The sequence below is a fragment of the Carassius carassius genome, chromosome 27 (assembly GCF_963082965.1).
Source record: "Carassius carassius chromosome 27, fCarCar2.1, whole genome shotgun sequence".
Lineage (NCBI taxonomy): Eukaryota > Metazoa > Chordata > Actinopteri > Cypriniformes > Cyprinidae > Carassius > Carassius carassius.
The window spans coordinates 770,266-792,872 of NC_081781.1; the positions used below are offsets into that span (position 1 = coordinate 770,266).

A 22,607-nucleotide genomic window follows, 5' to 3' on the forward strand; every position below is an offset into this window, starting at 1 on the left:
TGTTTGCGATCACAATGACCCTTCAATATACAGTATATATATTTGAAAGTTTAGATAAATTCTTTATATTTTAATGCATTGCTTGACAACTGTAAGCACTATTATTTGTAATTAATTGGACAATTTTAATCGCAATAATTCAATAAAGGTTGTGCACTACAGTGATTTATATTTCTCATGTTAAAGCTCCTAAATTGTTAAAATATGCACTTTTAAATGCATTTTAAAAATATAAGCTTAAAAGGAAAAAAGCTTAAATGTTTTTGCTTTTACAGCCCTGAGATGTCAAAAGAAAATATAAAAAATATAAAAAAATATTATAGTTTGGACAAAAATAAAAATGCATAATTTATCTGGCATGTCAATAAAATACATCAATTATTTATTTGTCGGCAATGAATTATCATGCCATATCTAACACGACTTTATTTTTATATTTCAGGTCCATCCGAGGAGTCAAACTCACCTAGAAATTACAGATAGGACCGATTTAGAGGGTGCTCTACCATTTATTTAAAAAAAAGTGTTCAATAAAATATACACCATTTACAAAACACCATTTGGCAATACGTCTGGAGGCCATTTCTCTGTCCTGTACTCTAGTGTCAAATTACATCAGTATCGGTTTTCTGGTTAAAATCCTTTTAAAAACCGATCTTCACAATAACTCCAGAGTACAATGAAAGGGCCTCCTGGCCGCACACACACACACACACACATACACTCACAAGGGAAAATACCATACAAAAATAAAACAGGATATGTTTCAGATAGATAGATATACCGTTTCTGCAATATCTCAAATAAAATGCCAGGTTGGATTGACATGAAACAAGTAGGCCTAAAGAACAGAGATGAAGCACAACAGCTATCATGCGGTCACAAACATCTGTCAAGATAACTGAATGCATGAAACTAAAACCCAGCGTTTGCAGTATTGTGTTCGACCGGAGCAGCAGATGAAGACACTGATTTGACGGCCGTGTTCAAAACCTGGTGAGCTGCGCATCTAGATGCACAAAATGCATGTTTAAGATACGTGTTTTCTAGTCTAGCTCCAGGGTTTTCAGAACTAGAAAGCTGTTTTTCTATGACAGCACTTTTATTAAAAATTCTAATTCTAAGCACATCATTAGTCTGTTTTTTTCCAAATGGTTTAAGCAGCATTTCTTCTCACCCAGGAACGTACAGTGTGAGAAGTGCACAGACAGTCACTGAGTTTTGAACACAGCTAATGACTTTAATATAAAGACACAAGATCGAGCTGAGAAAGCACCCATCCACCAGCGCTCATGTATAATCTCTTTTCTCATCCTGGAGTACCTTCATGGGCCCCCAGGGGTCCACACACTTAAAAAAAAAAATCTTTAAAAAATGCTTTCATTGGTGTAACCTAATGTCATTTTTCATTTCTAGGTTACCTGAGAAAATGCTTTTACAGTGCATGGACCCCTGGCTAAAAAAAGAAGGAATAAAAAGCCTTGCTCAATGCACGCTCCGTCAAGACCTTCTTGAGAACATCTCAATGCAGCTGAGAAAGTGTGTAGACCGAGACGATCTATAATGGAACTTTTCGCAAACATCGAGCCGCTACACTCTTAAAAATAAAGGTGCCTCGTTATGTCATAGAACAACCTTTTTTTTTGTCTAAATGGTTTCTGTAAAGAACCTTTAACATCTGAAGAACCTTTACGTTTCACAAATGCTTCTTTGAAGGTTCTTCAGACTATAAGGAGGAAAGAAACAGATGGTTCTTTGTGGAACCGAAAATGGCATCGCTTTGAAGAACCTTTTACACTCTCTCTTAAAAATAAAGCTTCCAAAGAAGGATTTTCACAGTGATGTCATAGAAGAACCAGTTTTGGTTCCACAAAGAATCCTTCAGTGAACAGTTCTCAAAAGAACCTTTTTTATTTCATTGCGTGAAGAACATTTTTTAATAAACTAGAGAACTTTTTTTCTACTGTAAAGAATGTGGAATGAGAAGGTTCTATGGATTGTAAAGGTTCTTTGTGGAACCATTGATGCCAATAAAAAAACTTTTTTTTTTTGAAGCGGAGAGACACTGCAGGCAAAAACAAGGGTTTTTTTCATGCACCTGTCAAGTTTGAAATTTAGTTTTTTCATAAAGTGTTTTTTTTTTCAGACTAGTGGAAAGAAAACAATGCCTCAGTTGCGTATTTTAGAAAACTTGTATTACAAAAAAAATGTTTGCAATTATCAATGTAATCAACTGTAGGCGATGACTACACTCTCGGAAAAAAGGTACAAAAGATTTCACTGATGCGGAACCTTTTTAAAAGGTACAGTTTTGTACCTTTTAAGTACTAAGATGTACACTTTGGCTACTAATGTGAACCTCTAACCTTTAGATACAAAGGTGTGCCTTTTAAAATCCTACCACTCCAGTGACGACTTTTGTACCTTTTTTTTTTCCTGAGAGTGCATTAGTTAATTATATATTTGTATATTTGTCTTGTGTTAACACCTTTATTTATAATAGTGTACGGATTGAAATGCAGCCAACGACTTGATAAAGACAAGACCCTGCTGAAAAAAACTAACAAAACAATAGAAACCATCACAGACATTCAACAGCAAACCCTTAACTATTAGACCAATTCAGAATGGTTTGGGACACATTCCATTACGATTTAATGGTTTTAACAAGCCACCAATAAAGGGTGACCAATTACCAGTAGAAACCCACAGGGTCCATTACTGTTTCCATTAAAACCAGCACAACTCCCAGTAATCCCCTGACAGCACACGTGCATCTACAGACGGTTTGCTCATCTGCTGTACGCTCCTTTAACATGTCTTTATAATTTCAAATGCACCTTATAGACGTCAGCAGATGCGCGTGTGCTAATATCACCAGTACAACCATTACACATTTATGATGGTGTCTATATGTATTTTTTGTTTTCAGCAGGGAGAGTGGGGCTGAGGGTAAGAAAACATCCGTGCATCCATCCGTCTTAAACGTGCACCACGGTCTCCGCGTTAGAAGCTTCCAGATCGCTCCGGTAGCGCTCGAGCCAGTCTCTGAGCTCCGACACCCGGTAGCCTTCCGGTCCCCTGCCGCCTTGATACACGACCTTGTCGTCCTTCAGTATGTAGAGGCGCTCGAAATATGCGCCGTACGCCGAGTTAGAGGAGTTCTCCATGGTGTCCACGACCACGGCGCTCCCCGGTGCCTCGCGGATCATGAGCTGCGCGGCGCAGAGTCTGTCCTCCAGGCAGCGGTGCCGGGGGATCTGGTACGGCGCGTCGGAACTCACCCAGCCGTCCGAAGGATGCGCTTCCTCGATGTACACCAGCAGCGAGTCCGCGATGTCCGCGTACTGCCGCGCGACGCGCTGGAACGCCGCGAGGCGCGTCATGAACGGCGGTCAGGAGCAGCTCCCGAAGTTGAGAATCAGGGGTCTCCTCCCGCGGGCGTAGTCCAGGATCCGCTGCGCGCCTCTCCGCGACGCGCTGTCCAGCGGGACCACCTCGGTGTTGGGCGCCGCGCCGCCCAGACGCGCCGTCTTGAAGAAGTCCAGCTTGTGTCCGTACCACACGGCGCGCAGCGACTCGAGCGTGAACATCTTGTTGGAGTCTGACACGCAGAGCGGCGGGTCGTCGGGGCTGCTCAGGTCGCTCTCCCGCATCTTCGTGAGCACCTTCCTCCGGATGCACAGGAAATCCAAGAGCCACAGCATCACGGCGGCGAACAGGAAGCGCGGCAGCAGCATTACGCACACAGCGGCGTTTTTCAGCGCCGTTTGGACACCTGCGGATCCGTGCAGCATCTCCATCCCCACAGATACAGCCGTGTCGTTCTCCGCGCTTTCCCTTTCTCTCTCTCTCTCTCGCTCTCCCTCCCTCTCTATCTCTCTCTTTCTTTCTATCTAGCTCCGAGTTCCGCTTTTTATAGGACTAGTAGTTTTTAAATGAAAAACAACCCGCCTCCGCCCCGCGCCCCGCGCCCGTGCCGCCTCCTCACATGGACGGGATTACCTCCCGTCAACTCTGCTGTGTGGAGGAGAGAGAGAACGCGGCACGCTGATGTCTGACAGCTCCACTTCGGAATGCATCGGTGCTTGTAATGCATCGTGTCAAAAAAAAAAAAAAAAAAAACCCTTAATTCTCCTGCTGAACGCTAGATGCTGACAGAGATGTGTAACGTGACAGTGGACGTGAACTTGATGAAGTCGACGGAAAGATAGAGTGATGAGATGAGAGAATGATTGTATACTGTCGAGAGAGATGTTCAATTGTTTGATAGAACATTTGCATTTTTTAACGCGTTGGTGGATTTAATGCAACACGCAACAATGTTTCTCAGATCGTTTGACATGACTGTTGCATTGCTGGTTTAATGCTTCTTGATGAAATTCATGATTGTTGAGATATGTAAAACAGTTGCATTCTTTTAATGCATTAGTGGTTTTAGTGCAACACACACACAAACATCGGAGGACACTATACTGACAGATGTAAGACCGTTTGACATGACCGCTGCATTTTTAATGCATTGGTGGTTTTAATGCATAACGCTTAATGCAAGATTTGTTTTTTATTAAACATGATGTAAAGCTGAGAGAGATGGATCCCGAGACATGACATGATTATTTGCTCAACATGTTTTAATGCATTGGTGCGTTTTCAAAACATGCCTCTCTGTGAGCACTCGACGCTGACAAATGTTAGATTGTTCAACATGACAGTTGCATAATGCATTGGTGGTTTGAATTCGTCATGTCAGGATATGTTGCTTATTGCAATGGTGAAACAAAGACAGAGAGATAGCTGTCAGATCGTTCGGAATGACAGTTGCGTTGGTGGTTTTAATTCTTCTTAATACATGACGTGTTTCTCATTGGTCAAATCAGGAGAGAGATGCTGAGAGAGATGTCAGATTGTTTGATAAGGCAGTTGCACTTTAAATGCATTGGCAAAAGTGCTGCTTAATGAAAATACATAATTGGTGGAGTCAAGAGAGATGCTGAGAAAGATGTTAGATTATCTGACAAATGGCTGTTGAAGTTTCTTAATGCATTGTGTCAGGAGGAGCTTCTTTGTGAACTTGTGATAAAGTTTAAAGATGCGGAGATGTTTTTCATGATTTAAATGACAACTGTGATTTTTAATGCATAGGTGGTTATATATAGAAGTGGTTCTTAATAAAAACATTGGTGAAACTTGTGAGAGCGATCTGTGCTGAAATAGATGACAAATGATTATTTAATTCGATTATTTGACAAATGATACTTATGATACTTGATACAAATGATACTTTTAATGCATTTGTGGATTTAATGCATCATGTGTACAGTGATGAGAGAGGTATTAGTTATCACAGCATGAAAAATTATAGTTGTGCTATTTAACGCTATAGTACTTTTGAGGCATGCATAATGCAGTTTTCATGAAGTATCTCAAACATTTTAATGCACTGTGTCAAGAAATGCATCTTAATGGACAAAAATGGTGGAACTGAGAGAAAAAGAGATGAAACAATCTGCACTTTTTTCTGTACTTCTTAGTGCATCGATATTAAATAATGTCACATGTTACCAACAGCAGTCCGAAATGACTTTATGAGCATGCACTAACGCACACAGAGGAGTCAGTGTGACGTTTAAAGCCAAAGACGCAAGCACAAATCAAGGCATGCAAAAAAACAGTTAATGACATTCCCAAACAAGGGAAGCAAATATAGAAATGCCTTTAAATGTGCAGTTGTATATACATGACATTGTGTGAGCAGTCAGATTAAACCCCGACTCTCTCAGGAGCATAAACAAGCTTATGTGCAATGTGAATGTGTTCCTGCCAAAATGTCATGATCCTTATTGAATGTATTGTATGTACTGTTCGTTTGCTTCAATGTTGCTTATAAGCTAATGAGCTTAAATCCTAACTTTACCTATTCCACGGAAACCTATTTACAGGGGAAAACACTCCATACCTTGTAAACGAAATCCCTTCCCTGTAATCCTTGTGAAACAATGCTTGACACAGTTTTCCAGATCAATTGTTTTTAATCAGGAACCTGTTACATCTGTCTGCGGGAAAACTGAAAAACCTCCGAGGCATTTTGTAGCTCCCATTAATGTCAAAACATGCTAACTTTGCTGAAATTTACAGAAGTAATTGGCTGAATGATGCATGTGTGCATGATTTTCAAATAGTTGTATCTCAGACAAATAATGTCCTCCTATTAAGTTAGAATAATAAGACAGTATATGGTTGTTACTATTAAATGAAATCAGTATTTAAAAAACTCCATCTGTGCATTTAGATGTATTTACTCAGACTGTTTAATGAAGATAAGAGGTTCCATATATTCATTTACTCAAAATTGCAAATGCATAAATAATGTTATTAGATTAATGTTTGACTTTTTTGACACACAAATATGAAATGTTGGAAATATGCAATGATACTTTTAAATATGAATTTAAACCACCAGTCTTAATGAGTGAATCATTGATTCAACTGATTCGTTCAAACAGCTGATTCATTCAATAAAGCTGTGGCTTTGCTTAGAACTATTTTCGTTAGAGAAATGGAGCAAAAACGATCAATAATATAGTATCTAAAATGCAAGTCAGTTAATATTACTTGATTATTGAACTAAAGTTGTATAATCAATATCACATCGTGCTGAAAGTCGGAAAAACATGACTCTTGGTCGAGTGATGTTGCATATATTATATCGAATATTCATCTTTTTTTCTTCAGTGCTGCCCTAGTTATTGTTTGTTATTAACATTTTAATTTGGTTACTTGTCCAGTCGGGCAGGTAAAATTCTCTTCTTTACAAAACCCACAAGCGTTAATGTCGAGCCCTGTACAAGCATAAAAACATGTTCAAAAATCTGTTCGTTTTGTGATTGCTTTTTTTATATCATGTTGTTTTTGTAATTAGTGGAAGGAATCCACATTTATAATACATATCTTGAAAGTTTTTCCTCGATGTCAGCAGCGAGTACATTCACACAAGCTTACAGTTTTATTTCTGTCTATATTCTGAAGGTTTTTACTGAGAGCTTTGTTCATATATCATTTTTTTCCGTTTATTTTTTTGGATCGCTTTTGAGAGTATTTTCTCCTGGAGCGATGGAAAGAGAAATCCAAAAATCCCTTCTGGAAAAACCTTTAACTCTAATATATCAACAAAATCAAATTCAGAATCTGTCTTTGCCAATGTGTTCAGATCAATGTTTTGAACATGTATGCATGCACATTTAAAGCATTGAATTAGCTGAGCCTCATTTGGATACGTGAATATAATGTTTGAGAAAACGCATGCATGGTGATGTTTATTAGTCATTATTATACATAGTCTCTATTTTTTGTTAGTTGATAAGATTTTATTGTAAGGTTTTCCAAATTTTTGCACTTGGGATATCATGCATTGACGACTCGTTCTCATAACTACAAGTCACTTTTGAACATATGTTGACTTTAAGATGCAAATATATAAAAAAATACAGTTCTTCCAGTCGGGAGAGCAGAGGTGTTATGAAAACAAAGTCAGAGATATTGAAATATGATATACTAGTAGACCACAGACATCAGGTTTTAAAGCTATTTTTCATGTTTTTTTATGCATTCCGTCAGGCTAAAAACCTGATATTCCTCGAAAAATCATTGCAAACAAACAAACGCAGTTATTCAGCTGGATAGTCTCTCCTGGCAAGCCGACAGACACAGTCAGACATCTCGAAGATCTGGAAAGTGAAGTGGACAGGCTGCAGCGAGCCATGTATTTGCGGATTGAAAGCAGGCCAGCTTTTCCAAGAAACAAGAGTGTGTGGAGTAGATTTGCGATGCTTTTGGGTAACTCTGTTCCTGGCCGAGAGACGTGAGCGTAACACGAGGTCAAGTGAGCTATTCCGGGCTTAATAATAGAGTAAAAGGTCAAGATGCATGCGCTCGTGCCAACTACTGCACAATAACACCACAAGCTGTTAATGCAGAGCAATATTAATAAACTTCTTCACTGAAGTTTAAAGTGAAGTTTTTGGCATGATTGTGTTTGCATACGATGCTGCAAAACAATATATCACAATGACTCAACTTTCTGAAGATATTATTAAATGTTAAAATAAATGCTAAAATTTGCAGACTAAGATTAATGCGTGCTTTAAAAGCATTTTTCATTGTTAAATGTAACTATTGTTAACAAATGAAGCCATTGTAATTTGGAATGTTTATAAAAAAGTCATATAATTGTATTATTATTAGTGCTGTCAATCGGGATTAATTGCTTTAAAAATATATATATATTTTTTACGTAATATGTCTGTGTGTACTGTGTGTATTTATTATGTATATATAAATACACACACATACAGTATATGTATGTGTGTGTGTTTATATATACGTAATAAGTACACACAGTACACACAGACATATTACGTAAACATGCGAATGCGATTAATCGCGATTAATTGCGATTAATCGTTTGGCATCACTAATTATCATAATTATATTTATGTAATATTTTTTATTTAAAGTGCTTTTTTGCATGATTGTGTTTACACACAATATTGAAACAAACATTACAAAAGAAAATAAAAAAATAAAAATTATAAAATTTGCACAAACGAAGATGAATACCTTATTTAAAGGTATTTTTCATAGTTAATTCAATTGAACTAATTTAGTTGTGAAACATCATGGAATTGTAATATTTAATTTTAAAATTAATAAATTAATTTTTATTTTATTTACATTTAAATTTTGCACAAAAAAACTATATATATATATATATATATATATATATATATATATGCATACAGTATAAGACTATATATAACATAAAGATATTTGAAAAGTTGTTGTTGTTGCTAAAGGTGTAAATCAAACAAAGATTGTGTTTTAAAAGAAAATACAGATTTTTTTGTGCTTACGAAATTCAGTGTTGCTTGCCGTTTCTTTGTAAATATTTTAGAAATTGACTAGCAATTTCTACGCCCATTTTTTCCCCCTGAGGGCACATCTTGCGTCTCCTTTTCTTCGTGACCTCGTTAGTGTTTTCCCTATTCACAAGTGCACACTTCAGACTTCCTAGTTCTGCATTTTTAACTATCTGACAGACAGCCACGAGGAAAGCGGCTGGCTCTTAACCCCGTTACCTCCAGTAAACCCTGCGAAGAGCTTGGCCTGAGCCGCTGGGTCACACGAGGACAGCCCAGAAGAGGAAAAACAGCCAGTGCCTGCAGCAAACTTCACAGATTGGCGGAAATCCGCTCGAGCAGCAGCGAGACACAGCCTCCACTGCTTTAATGCAGAGCAGAACAGGTTTTCTCTCCCAAACCTCTGCTTCAGACGCTGAGAAGGATCAGCGGAGCCTAGCAACCGTCGTCAAGGTCCGGTCAGGATTATCCTGAGTACACACTGGTCATGAAGCAGCCTCGACTGAGAAACATCAGGCTTCAGTGTGAAGATACTGATACTGTATTGTGCTCCGAAGGTGCTTTTGTCCTGATTCTGAGATGATTTCTCTTACAAAACAAAGTGAAGAGATGCCCAGCTTAATAAAACAATCTAATCAATAGCAATACCAATAATCAAAGCACATTAATGCTATAATCACGGCTATAATCAGTGTCATTTTATATTAGTTATTTACAATTATAGTTTAATTACTAATTAGCTTTTATTTCCATTTGTATTTTTTTAAGCTTTTGTTTTTTTTATTAATTTCTGATCTATTAAATAGAATCTATATAGTTTTTTTTTTTTTTTCAGTTTTAGTTATTATTTCTTTCAGATGCAAGCCAATAAACCATATTGGTTAGTTTGGTATTAATTAAATACTATTACTGTTATTTATATATAGTTTTTTTTAGATATTATTCAGTTGCTTTTTTTCTACAGTTTTTATTTTAGTGTAATTGTGTATTAGTGTATTTTATTTTATTTTATTTTATTTTATTTTATTTTATTTTGTGTTTCAACTTATTTCAGTTAGTTGCCAATGAAATTTTTTATTTTATTTTATTTTATTTTATTTTATTTTATTTTATTTTATTTTGTTTTATTTATTTATTTGTTTGTTTATTTATTTTTATTTATTTTATTTTATTTTATTTTATTTTATTATTTTTTATTTTATTTTATTTATTTTATTTTATTTTATTTTATTTTATTTTATTTTATTTTATTTTTTATTTTTTTTTATTTATTTTATTTTATTTTATTTTATTTTATTTTATTTTATTTTATTTTATTTTATTTTATTTAGTGTTTCAACTTATTTCAGTTAGTTGCCAAGGAAATTTTTTATTTTATTTTATTTTATTTTATTTTATTTTATTTTATTTTATTTTATTTTATTTTATTCAGTGTTTCAACGTATTTCAGTTAGTTGCCAAGGAAATATTTTATTTTATTTTATTTTATTTTATTTTATTTTATTTTATTTTATTTTATTTATTTTATTTATTTTATTTATTTTATTTTATTTTATTTTATTTTATTTTATTTTATTTTATTTATTTATTTATTTATTTATTTATTTATTTATTTATTTATTTATTTTATTTTATTTTATTTTATTTTATTTTATTTTATTTTATTTTATTTTATTTTATTTAGTGTTTCAATTTATTTCAGTTTGTTGCGATGGCAACATTAGATTTTTCTTATTTTTTAATTTAATATTTAGATTTTATTGCAGCTTATTTAATGTAAAAAGTTTTATCTAATGATAACAAAGTCCAGTTTTCATGAAACTTAGTATGCATTATTGATATGAAGACATTTTAAGGGGGAAATTAATGCCGTTAATAATATTGTTATAATATTTTCATAAAGTTTTTAATTGTGAACGTCTAATTTTAATTGACAGTGTTTCATTGAGACAAACATTTTCTGTGTAAAACATCAGGTGTCGCTTCGTTTATTTCTGGAATCCCATCCAGTGTAAAATGAAAATGAACTGAACACTGAAAATAAAATGAATCAAATAAAAAAAAAAGAATCATATGGTTGAGATGAATGCAAAGTAAGATCTGAAGATCCACAGCAGTAGCTTGTGTCATATGACAGCGTTGTGTTAGTTTCTCTCTTATTTTCACATTGAAGAGCATGTAATGATGTCCGATCGGTGAACACAAGCTTTATCAGTCAGATCAGTTTCAGTTGAACTCAAACCTGCTCTGAATGACTCACTGAACTGATCCGCTTCTGAAGAATCACTGACTCATCACTCACTCCTTCTCTTCCTCCTACAAGTAAATCTTGTGACTTTGCATCAGTTTTCCTTTAACCCAGTGTTATCTTAGTGTCATTCATATAGTTGAAAATAATTAGATTTTTATTTTATATTTATATTTATTCACTTTAATTTTAGTAAAAATTTTAGTAATTGTGTTGTATTTTTTAACGGTTATTATTATTATTATTATTATTATTATTATTATTAAATAGTTCTATATAGTTTTAGTTATTTTAATGCTGCTTTGGCAACTAGTTGAAATGAAAAAAATTTGATTTTATTTTTTGTTTATTTAATTTCACTTACCATTTATTTTTATTTAAACTAAAACTAACAAAAAAAATTATTTGTATTTTTTTTTCATTATTATTTATTGTTTGCCTATTTAAAGGCCTCAATTGGTTCATTGTTTTTATAAAATGACAGACAGCTAAATGATAAAAAAACAAACAAAAAAAAGCATTGTTTTATGTCTTTAATTTTATGTGCTTTTTGTTATTAATTTTTTTTTTTACAGGATTATTTAGTTTATTTTTTTTATATCAGCTTTAGTTTTTATTTATTTCCAATTAGTAATTTTATTGCTTCAGTTTATTACAGTTAGTTTCCAAAGCAAAGCATTCAAAATATTTTTTATATTTACATGTATTCTATTTGAAGTAATAAATTTTTTTTGTCATTTCATTTATTATTTATAAATAATTTAATTATTTATTTTAGTTTATATCAGTTTATATAAGCTTAGTTTATATTATTTATTTTTTTCTATTATTTAATTATTTATTATAGTTTCATATTTAGTTTTTTATTGTGATGATAACCCTGCTTTAGAAATCATGGCCTTGAGTTGCTTATTGCTTTTATAAAATGATGGTAACAGCAATAAGATAAAGGTCTGATGTCACATTTATGTTTAATATAGCCTTAATAATAATTAAACACTATCACAGACATCAGTTCTTCTTTTTTTGACTGTTAAATGTAATATTAGAGTCATATATGGCTCATGCATGTGTTAGACGCTGGCGGTGTGATAATAAGAGTGTGTCTTCACTGAAGGGTCCTGCATTAATTATGCATTGCATTTCCATAATCTCTTTTGATCCAGGGCTCTCCTCAGTGTGTGGCCCTCAGCTCAGAGCATCACAGACACAGACAGGTAACCTTCATCTCTGCTGGCTTTGAGAAGAGGAAGAGCTGAAGAAAAAGACAACGATGTGTGCATCACGTTAAGATGAGTAGCTTAATAATTGTTTTTCTTTTTTTTGTGTGAAAGAAGTCTCTTCTGCTCACCAGGGCTGCATTTATTTTTGAACACAGATACATTAAAAAATGTGAAATATTATTAGGATTTTAAAAAAACTGTTTTCTGTGTGAATCTGTGTTAAAGTGTAATTTATTTCTGTGATGCTCCGCTGTATTTCCAGCATCATTCCTCCAGTCTTCAGTGTCACATGATCTTCAGAAATCATGATAATATGCTCAAGAAACATTTCTGATTATCATCAATGTTGAACACAGTAATATTTTTGCGGAAACTGTGATGCATTTTATTTTTCATGATTCACAGATGAACATAAAGTCCAAAAGAACAGCATTTATCTGAAAAAGAAATCTACTGTAACAATAGAAATGTCTCTACTGACACTTTTGATCAATTTAATGCATCCTTGTAAAATAAATATCATTAATTATTTTAGAAAAATTGCACTGATCCTAAAATTTGAGATATAATTAAAAAATATGTACCTGATTTTATTTTTATTTTAGTACTATTTTATTTTATATTTCTATAATTATTTTGGAGATTTTTTATTATATTATATTATATAGTAAATTATATATATTTTTTTGTAATTTTAGTTCATGAAAATATCCCCGATTTAACCACGTGGAAATCATAGCTTTTATAACATGACAATAAAATAAAGGTCTGATGTTATAGTTATGCTTAATTTATAACCTTTATTGTAAATCATAATGAGGTATAATACTTCAGAAGAATTGGGGAATACATAAATGCATATAAAGTCTGTATATATATATATATGTATATCTCCTAATCACACACATAGTTAGCATGTTGTCTAAGTAGACAGCTCACTAGGTATTGGAACAGAGCCCTATAGAATAAACTCCTCTTCATGTCAGTCTAATAGGTGTTTTTATTGTAATCTCTGTCACTGACGCTGAATAATGAGCCCTAGAGTGTTTTCTTCTGGACAGCCTCCGACTGTGGTCTGTGTAAAACACAAGCAGATGCTTGTCTCGGCTGCAGAGCTGGAAAGACACCAGAGCGAATCTCGGCTCGTGTTAAATCATCGCTCAGGAAGTGTCAGGAATGCCTTCGTTTCAGACAACATTTACTGTATTTTCCGGAGTTACATGAGCAGTGTCTAAACTCTGGAAGATGACCGCGTTTGATCATGCTCCAGCCTTATTTAAGAAATTATAGGCCTAATATTTGTGCATTTTTATTAAGCACAGTCCCCTAATTTATAGAGCTGTAAAAAAATATTTGACATTAAAGATATTTATTTTTATTATTATAAATTCTTCTTCTTCCTTTTATGATTGTCAGTGAAATATAAGTTCATTGATGGAAATTAATGAGCTTTTAATTCATAGTATGCAATAATAATAATATAGTTATTGCTGTTATTATTAAGTGTGGTAGCCTAATTTATTACTATATTTTTACTGTTGTTGTTGTTATTATTAAACTGTAATATAATAGGCAAATATGCTTAATTTTCCTGAAAAAAAAAAAAAAAAAAAAATATATAAATATATATAAGTTTTATCATCAACAGTACATAAAATAAGATATCTTTTGGGAATTATTTAAACATTTATTGTTTATTTTTTATAATTAAAAAAAATTATTATTACTAGTCAATAAAAAAAATTACGAGAAAAAAGTAAAGTTAATCATCCGTATTATTAAAAACCTCCAAACAAACCATTTACAACAGTTAGTCATATTAGTTAAACAAACAAATAATAATGGTAAAATATGTGTATTTTTATTCACATCAAGGGGAAATTTCAGTCTCAAGTAGACGTTTAGAAAAAGAGTGTGTTTTTCCAGAGCACGTAATGTTATGCCTCTCAATTGTTTTATAGCCACAGGTTACAAGAGAAACAGATTCCTGATATTCCGATATGTTAATGAGCTGCTCCTACATGTAATATTCCAGTGAACTTCGGCCTAGATCCCCTCATTTCCTCCGGATTGCGTATTGATTGCTGGTGATAGAGCGAGGAGCTTGTTTGCCAAAGAAAAGCTGAGATTACTGACTGATAAGATGTGATTTTACCTAGTAGAAAACATGAAGAGTGAACACATGGCCTCGTTTGACCTCGCTCAGGTTAACTGGTGTCATGTGTTTATGACGGAAACCTCTAACTAGAGTACAGTCCTCTAGAACACAAATAGAGATTGAGTTGATAGCTCATATGAGTGTTTTAGCACAAATGACCCTGGAGCACAAAAAAAGTGTCGAAATTGAGATGTATGCATGATCTGAAAGCTGAATAAATGAGCTTTCCATTGATGTGTGGTTTGTTCGGAGGACAATATCTGTCTGAGATGCAACTATTTGAAAATCTGGAATCTGAGGGAGCAACTAAATCTAAATATTGAGAAAATCATCTTTAAAGTTGTTTAAATTAATTCTTAGCAATGCATATTACTAAGTTTTGATATATTTACGGTAGGAAATGTCTTAAAATATCTTCATAGGACATGATCTTTACTTAATATCCTAATGATTTTTGGCATAAAAGAGAAATGTATAATTTTGACTCATACTATGTATTGTCCATGCAAAGAACTTTCCTCGAGTTTTCCAAAGCTGTGATGTTATTTTCAAAGTGCTGTAAAAATCCGTCTCTTTGATCCCTGAAATGTGAAGGGCCATGCCTCGATTTAGTTAATCATACCGTCTGAAATGTCTAGATGTGATTCTTGTAAAACAGACTGGAATGAGCGAGTGCGAGCACTGCATTTAGAGACGCGGCATCAAAACACAGAGTTATCCGAGGTCACGAGCCGAGGATCAGACTCAGACTGGCGTTCTGGTAAACATGTTGTTGAAGTGTTTTGTATCTCATCTGAACAGGAACAAGCAGACAGATTGAGAGAGACTAATACAACCAGGACACTTCTCATCTTCACAGAGAAACCATCCGGCCTCTTCCCGCTTTCCTCGCTCGAGTGATTTCTCTGTAAATGGTGCAGCAAATAAAGCTGATTTTGTTAGTCGACTTCCAGACAGTGACCATCAAACACGAGCATTAATGATCATCGGCTGCCCAAACAGCTGCAAAAATAATCGAAACAAATGAGCCAAATTTCACAGTTGCGACATGGATTGTTTCGCATGAATGCAACTAAAAGTGCTTAATCTTAAAATGAAAAATATGAACGCTTTCATTTTTGACAGAATTTGAACGTATTCAAACATCTGCAAAACTATTTGTCCAAATAAAATACATGTGTATTCGTGCCAAATTTCACAATTGCGACATGGATTTTTTTTTCGCATGAATAACACTGAAAGTGATTACGTGTGTTTTTATTAATGGACTTTAATGAAAGCTTAAAATTAGAAAAATGAGAGGTTTCTGACAGAATTCTGCTTTATTATTTTTCTGAACAAATCAATTGGACAAATTGGTATTTTTGCCAAATTTCATAATTGCGACATGGATTGTTTCGCATGCAACTAAAAGTGCTTAATCTTAAAATGAAAAATATGAGAGCTTTAATTTTTTGACACAATTTTAAGGGTTTAACGTATTCAAACATCTGCAAAATTATTTGTCCAAAAAAAAGTTTATTCATGCCAAATTTCACAATTGCGACATGGATTGTTTCGCATGGATGCAACCGAAAGTGATTATTCTCAAAACAAAAAATACGAAAGCTTTGATTTTTGCAGGAATTTTGTGTAATCTATGGTGTTCAACTTGTTCAATGAGCTGTAAAAAAAAAAAATTTCAATGAGAATGAGAAATGCAAAGTGATTGTTTTCATTAATAAACAGCAACTGAAAGACAAAATTGAGAAATCGGAGAGCTTTTAGTTTTTGGTAGAATTCTGCTTTATTTTACTGACTGATATGTATATGTATAAATCGGTGGATTAAATTATTATTTGTACCAAATTTCACTATTGCAACGTGGATTGTTTCACATAAAGGAACTGGAAATGATTATCCTCAAAATAAAAAAGTATGGCATCATTCATTTTCTGACAGAGTTCTGTTTAATCAAAGGATGATTCTGTGGGTTGGTTTTATCATGTTTGAACATTATTTGTCAACAAATAAATAAATAAATGCATCCAAATTTCAACAACAGATTCTTATGCATAAATGCAACTGGAAGTGATTACATGTATTTTCGATAATGCATGATAATGAAAACTCAAAATTAGATATAGAAGAGTTACGTTTTGACAGAGCTTTGCTTGTTTTACTGAACAAATCAATGGATCAAACTTGTTATTTGTGCCAAATTTTGCTTTTTTTTGTGTGGCAGATTTTACTATTCATTTCAATGCAAGTGATTACATATGTTTTCATTAATAACAAAAACTCAAAATGAGAAATATGAGAGCTTTTAGTTTTTGACAGAATTTTGCTTTATCATTTTCGAACAGCTGTTAAATTATTTATTATTTATTTGTTATTAGAGCCGAATTTCAACAACAAATTATTTTGCATAAAAGCAACTGTAAGTGACTTTTGACAGTTTTATGTAATCTAAAGAAAATGTTTGTTTTAAAACCTACTTAAATATTTGTGAGTAAACAGATTAATTCATCAGATTGTTACTTGTGCCACAACGTGATTTTTTTTTCGACCGTATGTTTCATTAACTCAAAATGAGAAATATTAGAGCTTTAGCTTTTCAGATTAATTTTGTGTAATTTAAGAACGATTCTGTAAAAATTCCAGTAAAATAAATTAATGGATCAAATTGTTATTTGTGCAAAATTTTCAACAAAATAGTGCTCTAAGAATGATTTTCTTACCTTATGAAAATGTAATTTCTGAATATCGTTGGAACATTCAAAACATCCAGTTTTTGAAAACGTTTATTCTTGGTAACAGAAAACATTAAGGCAACGTTCCAGTATGGAACCATTGCTCGATGCATAAATAATGTTTCTGACTTTACTAAAGACCAAATGAACAAAGGAGAATGTTGACTTTTTAGCTCAGTGTCAGAACTTGACATGAATAGTTAGATGTTAAATATTTGAAGAGAATCTTCCCTGTTATGAATACTGAATTATGCACTGTGTTCTTTCATTTTCAAATGTATTGTCTGGTTAACCATGAAAATCACTCTAGAGTTGTGTTTTCTACTCGAAAACCGCAACTAATTTAGTCTAAAATACAAAAATATTATGAGTAGTAGACAGTGTGCACATCTGTTTTTATTTTAATTTACATTGACTTTATGACTGCCCATAAATAGAAATATGTTTTGATTAGTGCTGGACTGAGATGGGTTTAGATCTAATGCACGAAATTCTAATCACCAAACTGAGTTCATTGAGTTAGTTCGATTGGTAAAAACATCTTCTGCTATGACAGTGGTTTCTCTTTTGCAGTTGTGGGACTGTTTTGGGGGAATTACTGTGATGAATGTTTTGTCTCTAGAGCTGCTCGTCACAAGCGCTGGCAAGAAAATGCTTTCAAGATAATGACGTGAACTAAAACAGCGGAAAGACACACTGCTTCACAATGTTTCCATAGTGATATCCCACATGCATTTCTATCTTTGACTCTGACATCTGTCTGTTTTTCTTCCTCTGATTTCTTCTTGTCATTACTGATGTTTGCAAAGTCAGGGATCAGTTTTTTTATTTGATCTGAACACACCACAGAAACTACAGGTGTGTCAGATTTACAGTTTTTTTGCTGTGAAAAACAAAAGTCACAATAGTGACTAGTTTGTACGTGATTATGGAAATAGTCAAAATTGCGAGATATTTTAGAAGTTTCTATCTCACAATTCTGACCTTTCTTTTTCAGAATTGCAAGAAAAAAGTCTTTGCTAATATTTATACTGTGGCATGAAACAAAACTTTATTCTGAGATAAAAGTAAGAACTGTGAAGTGTAAAATCCGTATTGTGAAAACTCAGAATTCAAAGTTTGTGTTTTACAATCCAGAGTTTATTTTTCATAATTCTTACTTTTTTGATTTCTGCCTTGTGACTGTTTCATCTCACAATTACAACTTTTTTGCTCGCAACTGTAAATTCTGGCATTTTTCCTAAAAAAAAATCTGAATTGTGAGATTTAAACTCAGAATTGTAAAAAAAGAATTGGAATCCTACGTTTTATATCACAATTCGGAGAAAAAAAAAATTGGAATTATGACATATAAACTCAGAATTGAGAGAAAAGTTGTCAGAATTGTATATTTAAAACATTTCATACATTCGCAAATTTTCTGCAAAATGTTGTGGTGGTTAAGAAGAGCTAATTATTTAAGTTGATCGAAATCTTTTAAGCAACTAGTACATTTCTCTCCAGAAGCGTTTTAGCTGAATGTTTGTATATCATTTTTTAAATGTTACTAATTGTTTCAGAACGTTCCGAGAACTTTCATATGTAACGTTCCCATGTTGTTTTCAAAATGATCAAATGGAATGTTCAGTTAACATTCACATAACCAAGAAAAAAACATTAAGAAATAACGTTGTTCTCAGTAGACTGACTTTTATTCATTAAAGTTTTTAAGTTGTCTGTTGATAGCAGTGTTGGTTAAGTTACTCTAAAAAAGTAATTAATTACTAGTTACTAATTACATCTTCAACAGTGTATTTAGATTACTGTACAAATTACTCTCTCCAAAATAGTGTTAATTTCGTCAGACGAGATGAGACGAAATATGTTCGTCAACGACCTTTTTTTTCATGACTAAAACGAGACGATGACAAGACTGCAACACTGTCCAAAAACGCTGACTAAGACTAAATTAACATGCATTATTGTTGATGAAAAAAGACGAGACGAAAATGTTTTGCATAAAATAAAACCTAAGATAAAATCTCTCTTAATTTTCGTCTACAATCGTCTCTGCTTTTTCATCAGCTGTTACACCTTTAAAATATTCAGAACGAGTTCGGATCCCGCTTATTACATTGCTACCTACCAAATAAATCAATAATTTGACACAAAATTATGATTTAAAAAGGAGTTTATTGATTTAAACGATTGTATTGCTTCCGCTAAAGAAAATAGTGCGCTCCGTCTCTACGGTTAGAATCCTGTGTGTTCATGGCAACGCTCTGTTTTTCATGGCAACGGTGTGTTATAGTTAGCAGCGGTCTGTTATCAAGAAATAAAATAGTGTGTGCGTAGAAAAATTCGTCCGCACACGCCGCTCAAAAAAAAAACGCCACACACGCCGCTCTTTGTCTTATGTCCCGATGACCGGTCCGTTGCATTACGATTAGCAGTATCAATAAAGTAAAACATGTGATGTGCAGTCAAGCTAGAGTCCTAAATCAGAAATTGTAAACCAGACACGTTTAACATTTGCATTCAACAAAAATCATTCAACAAGTGTATTTTGACAGGTAATTATGACATTTAACCAATGTTTGAGATATGTGAAACATATCAGTAATAATCTCAGTAATAATGTGTTATTTTAAAAAAAGACAAAAAAAATGTTGACTAAAACTACACTAAAATATATTGAGTTCTTTTTTGACTAAAACTAGACTAAAATGACAAGACTTTTAGTCGACTAAAACTTGATTAACAAAAAAAGATATGTGAATGACTAAATATGACTAAAACTAACAAGGACATTTGGCACACGACTAAGACTAAGACTAAATTAAAAATAGGTGACGAAATCAACGCTACTCCAAAAAGTATTTAATTACTTATTACTAATTACTTTCTAACTCCTCCTCGACTAAATCAACCTCGACCAGTTAGCAATTCGAGAATAGAAATGAAACGGTTATTTTAATTCTTTCAAATAAATAATTGATAACTACATAAATAATTCTGGTCACATTTTGGATTAACTTTTGAATTGGGTAGAATTAAGGATTTAGAATAAGATCTTGCAGAATAAGATACTAATATGTGTATTCATATTAGTATCCCAGTAATATGCTTATAACCAACTAGTTAATAGTGAGAATTGGACACTAAAGTGTTACCGATGTACTTATGAATTTACCAAAGTATTTAAAGTGAGAAGAGTACATAAAAGCATGCATTTTAAGGTTTTGATGTTAAATCTACTATTGTATTGTATGTATAAACTTTTATTTTGGATGCGATTAATCGCGATTAATCGTTTGACAGCACTAAATTACACCCAACACTGGTTGCTAGTTGAGTTAACAAGTTGAGTGCAAAAGGTTGCCTTATTTTTTGAGTTAGGTCAACTTTTTCTTTCTTTTTTTTTTGCACAGTGTATCACTCATCAGAGTTTTAATGAATCAGCGGTTGATTCATTCGCAGAGTCACAGAGGAGGAGGAAATCAGGACAGCATGAGGACTCCAGGCGCTTCAGCTCTCCGTGGGTCTCTGTCGGGAACGCGAGGGGAAGGGGTGATGGGAAACAGCCTTTTAATGGAAAAACAGCCACTTTGGCTGAAGCCCAGAGGAGTAGCCGGGGTCATGACTGGGGTCAGGAGTTTGGAGCGGGAAATGTTGGGGTGTACGGCTTCGATTGTGAGAGGTGTGTGTGCTATGGCTTTCAAAGAGGAGAGCAGCTGCAATCACACAAAAACCCAACAATCAAACTAATCAACATCTGTTTTTTCCCCTGCTTTCCTCCGCATCTCTTATGAATGGAGATGAATGAAGTCGCTCATATTTCTTTGGGTTACACTGTATTTTGATAGTCAACTTTAGATATTCTGAAAAAATACTAGTTTAGTTTTACTAGAAAGTTAAAAACGCAAGAAGTGGAAAGTTCACAACGTTGTTCAGAATTCTGATGTTGTCTTGCGATTTCAAGTTTGTATTTCACAAGTCAGCATTTTCTTCTAAGACTTGTTAAATCTTGCAATTTTTAAAACTGACATTTTATGTCATGCAATTCTGACTTTTTTTAGAACTGTGAGGGGGGAAAAGTCAGAATTGGGATATAGACTTAGAATTGTAAGAAAAAATTATGCAAAAAAAATGATGCAAAATAAATAAATAAATAAATAAATTCTTCCCATAGTGAAAATAAACTTTCTTAAGATCTGGCTCAAAATATTGCACATAATAAAACAAGCCACACATGAGGACTAGTTTGATGCGAGTTTAATAGTGAGTTCACACGGAGCATCAAGGTTGAAGCTAGGTGCTGATGCAATCACATTACTTTTCTGGTCTTCCATTAATGTGATTGGCTATCTTATTTGCAATCTGACTGGCTTACACCTGCGTTGCTTCTTAAAGTAAAAATTGTTGAATAACTGCCGCATGCAACACCAGTGATGCAGCATAACAGACTCACAATTTAGTTCAGCTATGCATGACGTTGCCCATGTAATGTAAGCGTTAACATCAACATTGAGTGACTCCACTAGGGATTTGTTATATGTCTTCAACGCTTCCAGCCTGTTTTTCTTCTTGAGTAATATAGGAGCTGTTAAATTTTATCTTTAGCTCCTTGCATTGTTACTTATCATGTAGACAACAGGTTAAGGAAAAATAGGAATATGCAACATAGCACATAAATTTAGCAAAATACTCCTCTTTACAGTTATTTTTCTAGTTGACTGATGAGCTAATGGAGCCCAACGGTTATTCTGAGGTAAATATTGTTTGTGGCACTGTTTACAAATTTTAAATGTTTTCCACTATTCCGCACTGAAGTAAGTTGTACTGTAGGCTATATTTTAAAATAGCCTACCTTTTGATGTCCATTCATGTTGATTTCACACTATAGTAGTAAAGAGAACGATATGGTTTCATGTGCTGCTTGAACTGCGGCGCTAAAGTGATCGCTAATGCTGCATTAAAGAGTGCCAAAACTGTATTAATTGTTTGAATTTCATTATGAATTTGGCAGATATTTTTAGCAGATATTTTAGCTAATCCTTTGTTTATTAAAAGGTAATAAAGCACAAAGCTTTTTGTGATTATTCGATGGCAAGTGCACTACAAATAATATATGTGACCCCGGAACACAAAACCAGTCATAAAAAATTACTGTGAATTTAACGGTAAAAGAATTAATAAATGCTACATTAAAAATCTGTTAAATGGTTCACGGTAAATTCCCCTACTATATATGGTGAAAAACTGCATTGGACAATATATGTAATTTTATGGTAGTATACCATTTTTAAATGAGAAAAAGATTGTATAGTTTACAGTGAATAACTGTAA

General features: G+C 33.4%; 2 protein-coding genes across 3 annotated transcripts in view; one reads left to right on the top strand and one right to left on the bottom strand.

Annotated features, from left to right (window-relative positions):
* ppp2r5cb (protein phosphatase 2, regulatory subunit B', gamma b) overlaps window positions 1-22,607 on the top strand; it is a 170,353-nt gene that overhangs the window by 57,952 nt on the left and 89,794 nt on the right. The window lies entirely within an intron of this gene.
* dio3b (iodothyronine deiodinase 3b) lies at window positions 2,975-4,128 on the bottom strand. The gene has a single exon (XM_059512014.1). It carries the CDS (start codon window positions 3,801-3,803, stop codon window positions 2,982-2,984), a length of 822 nt encoding a protein of 273 aa, XP_059367997.1. The 5' UTR covers window positions 3,804-4,128; the 3' UTR covers window positions 2,975-2,981.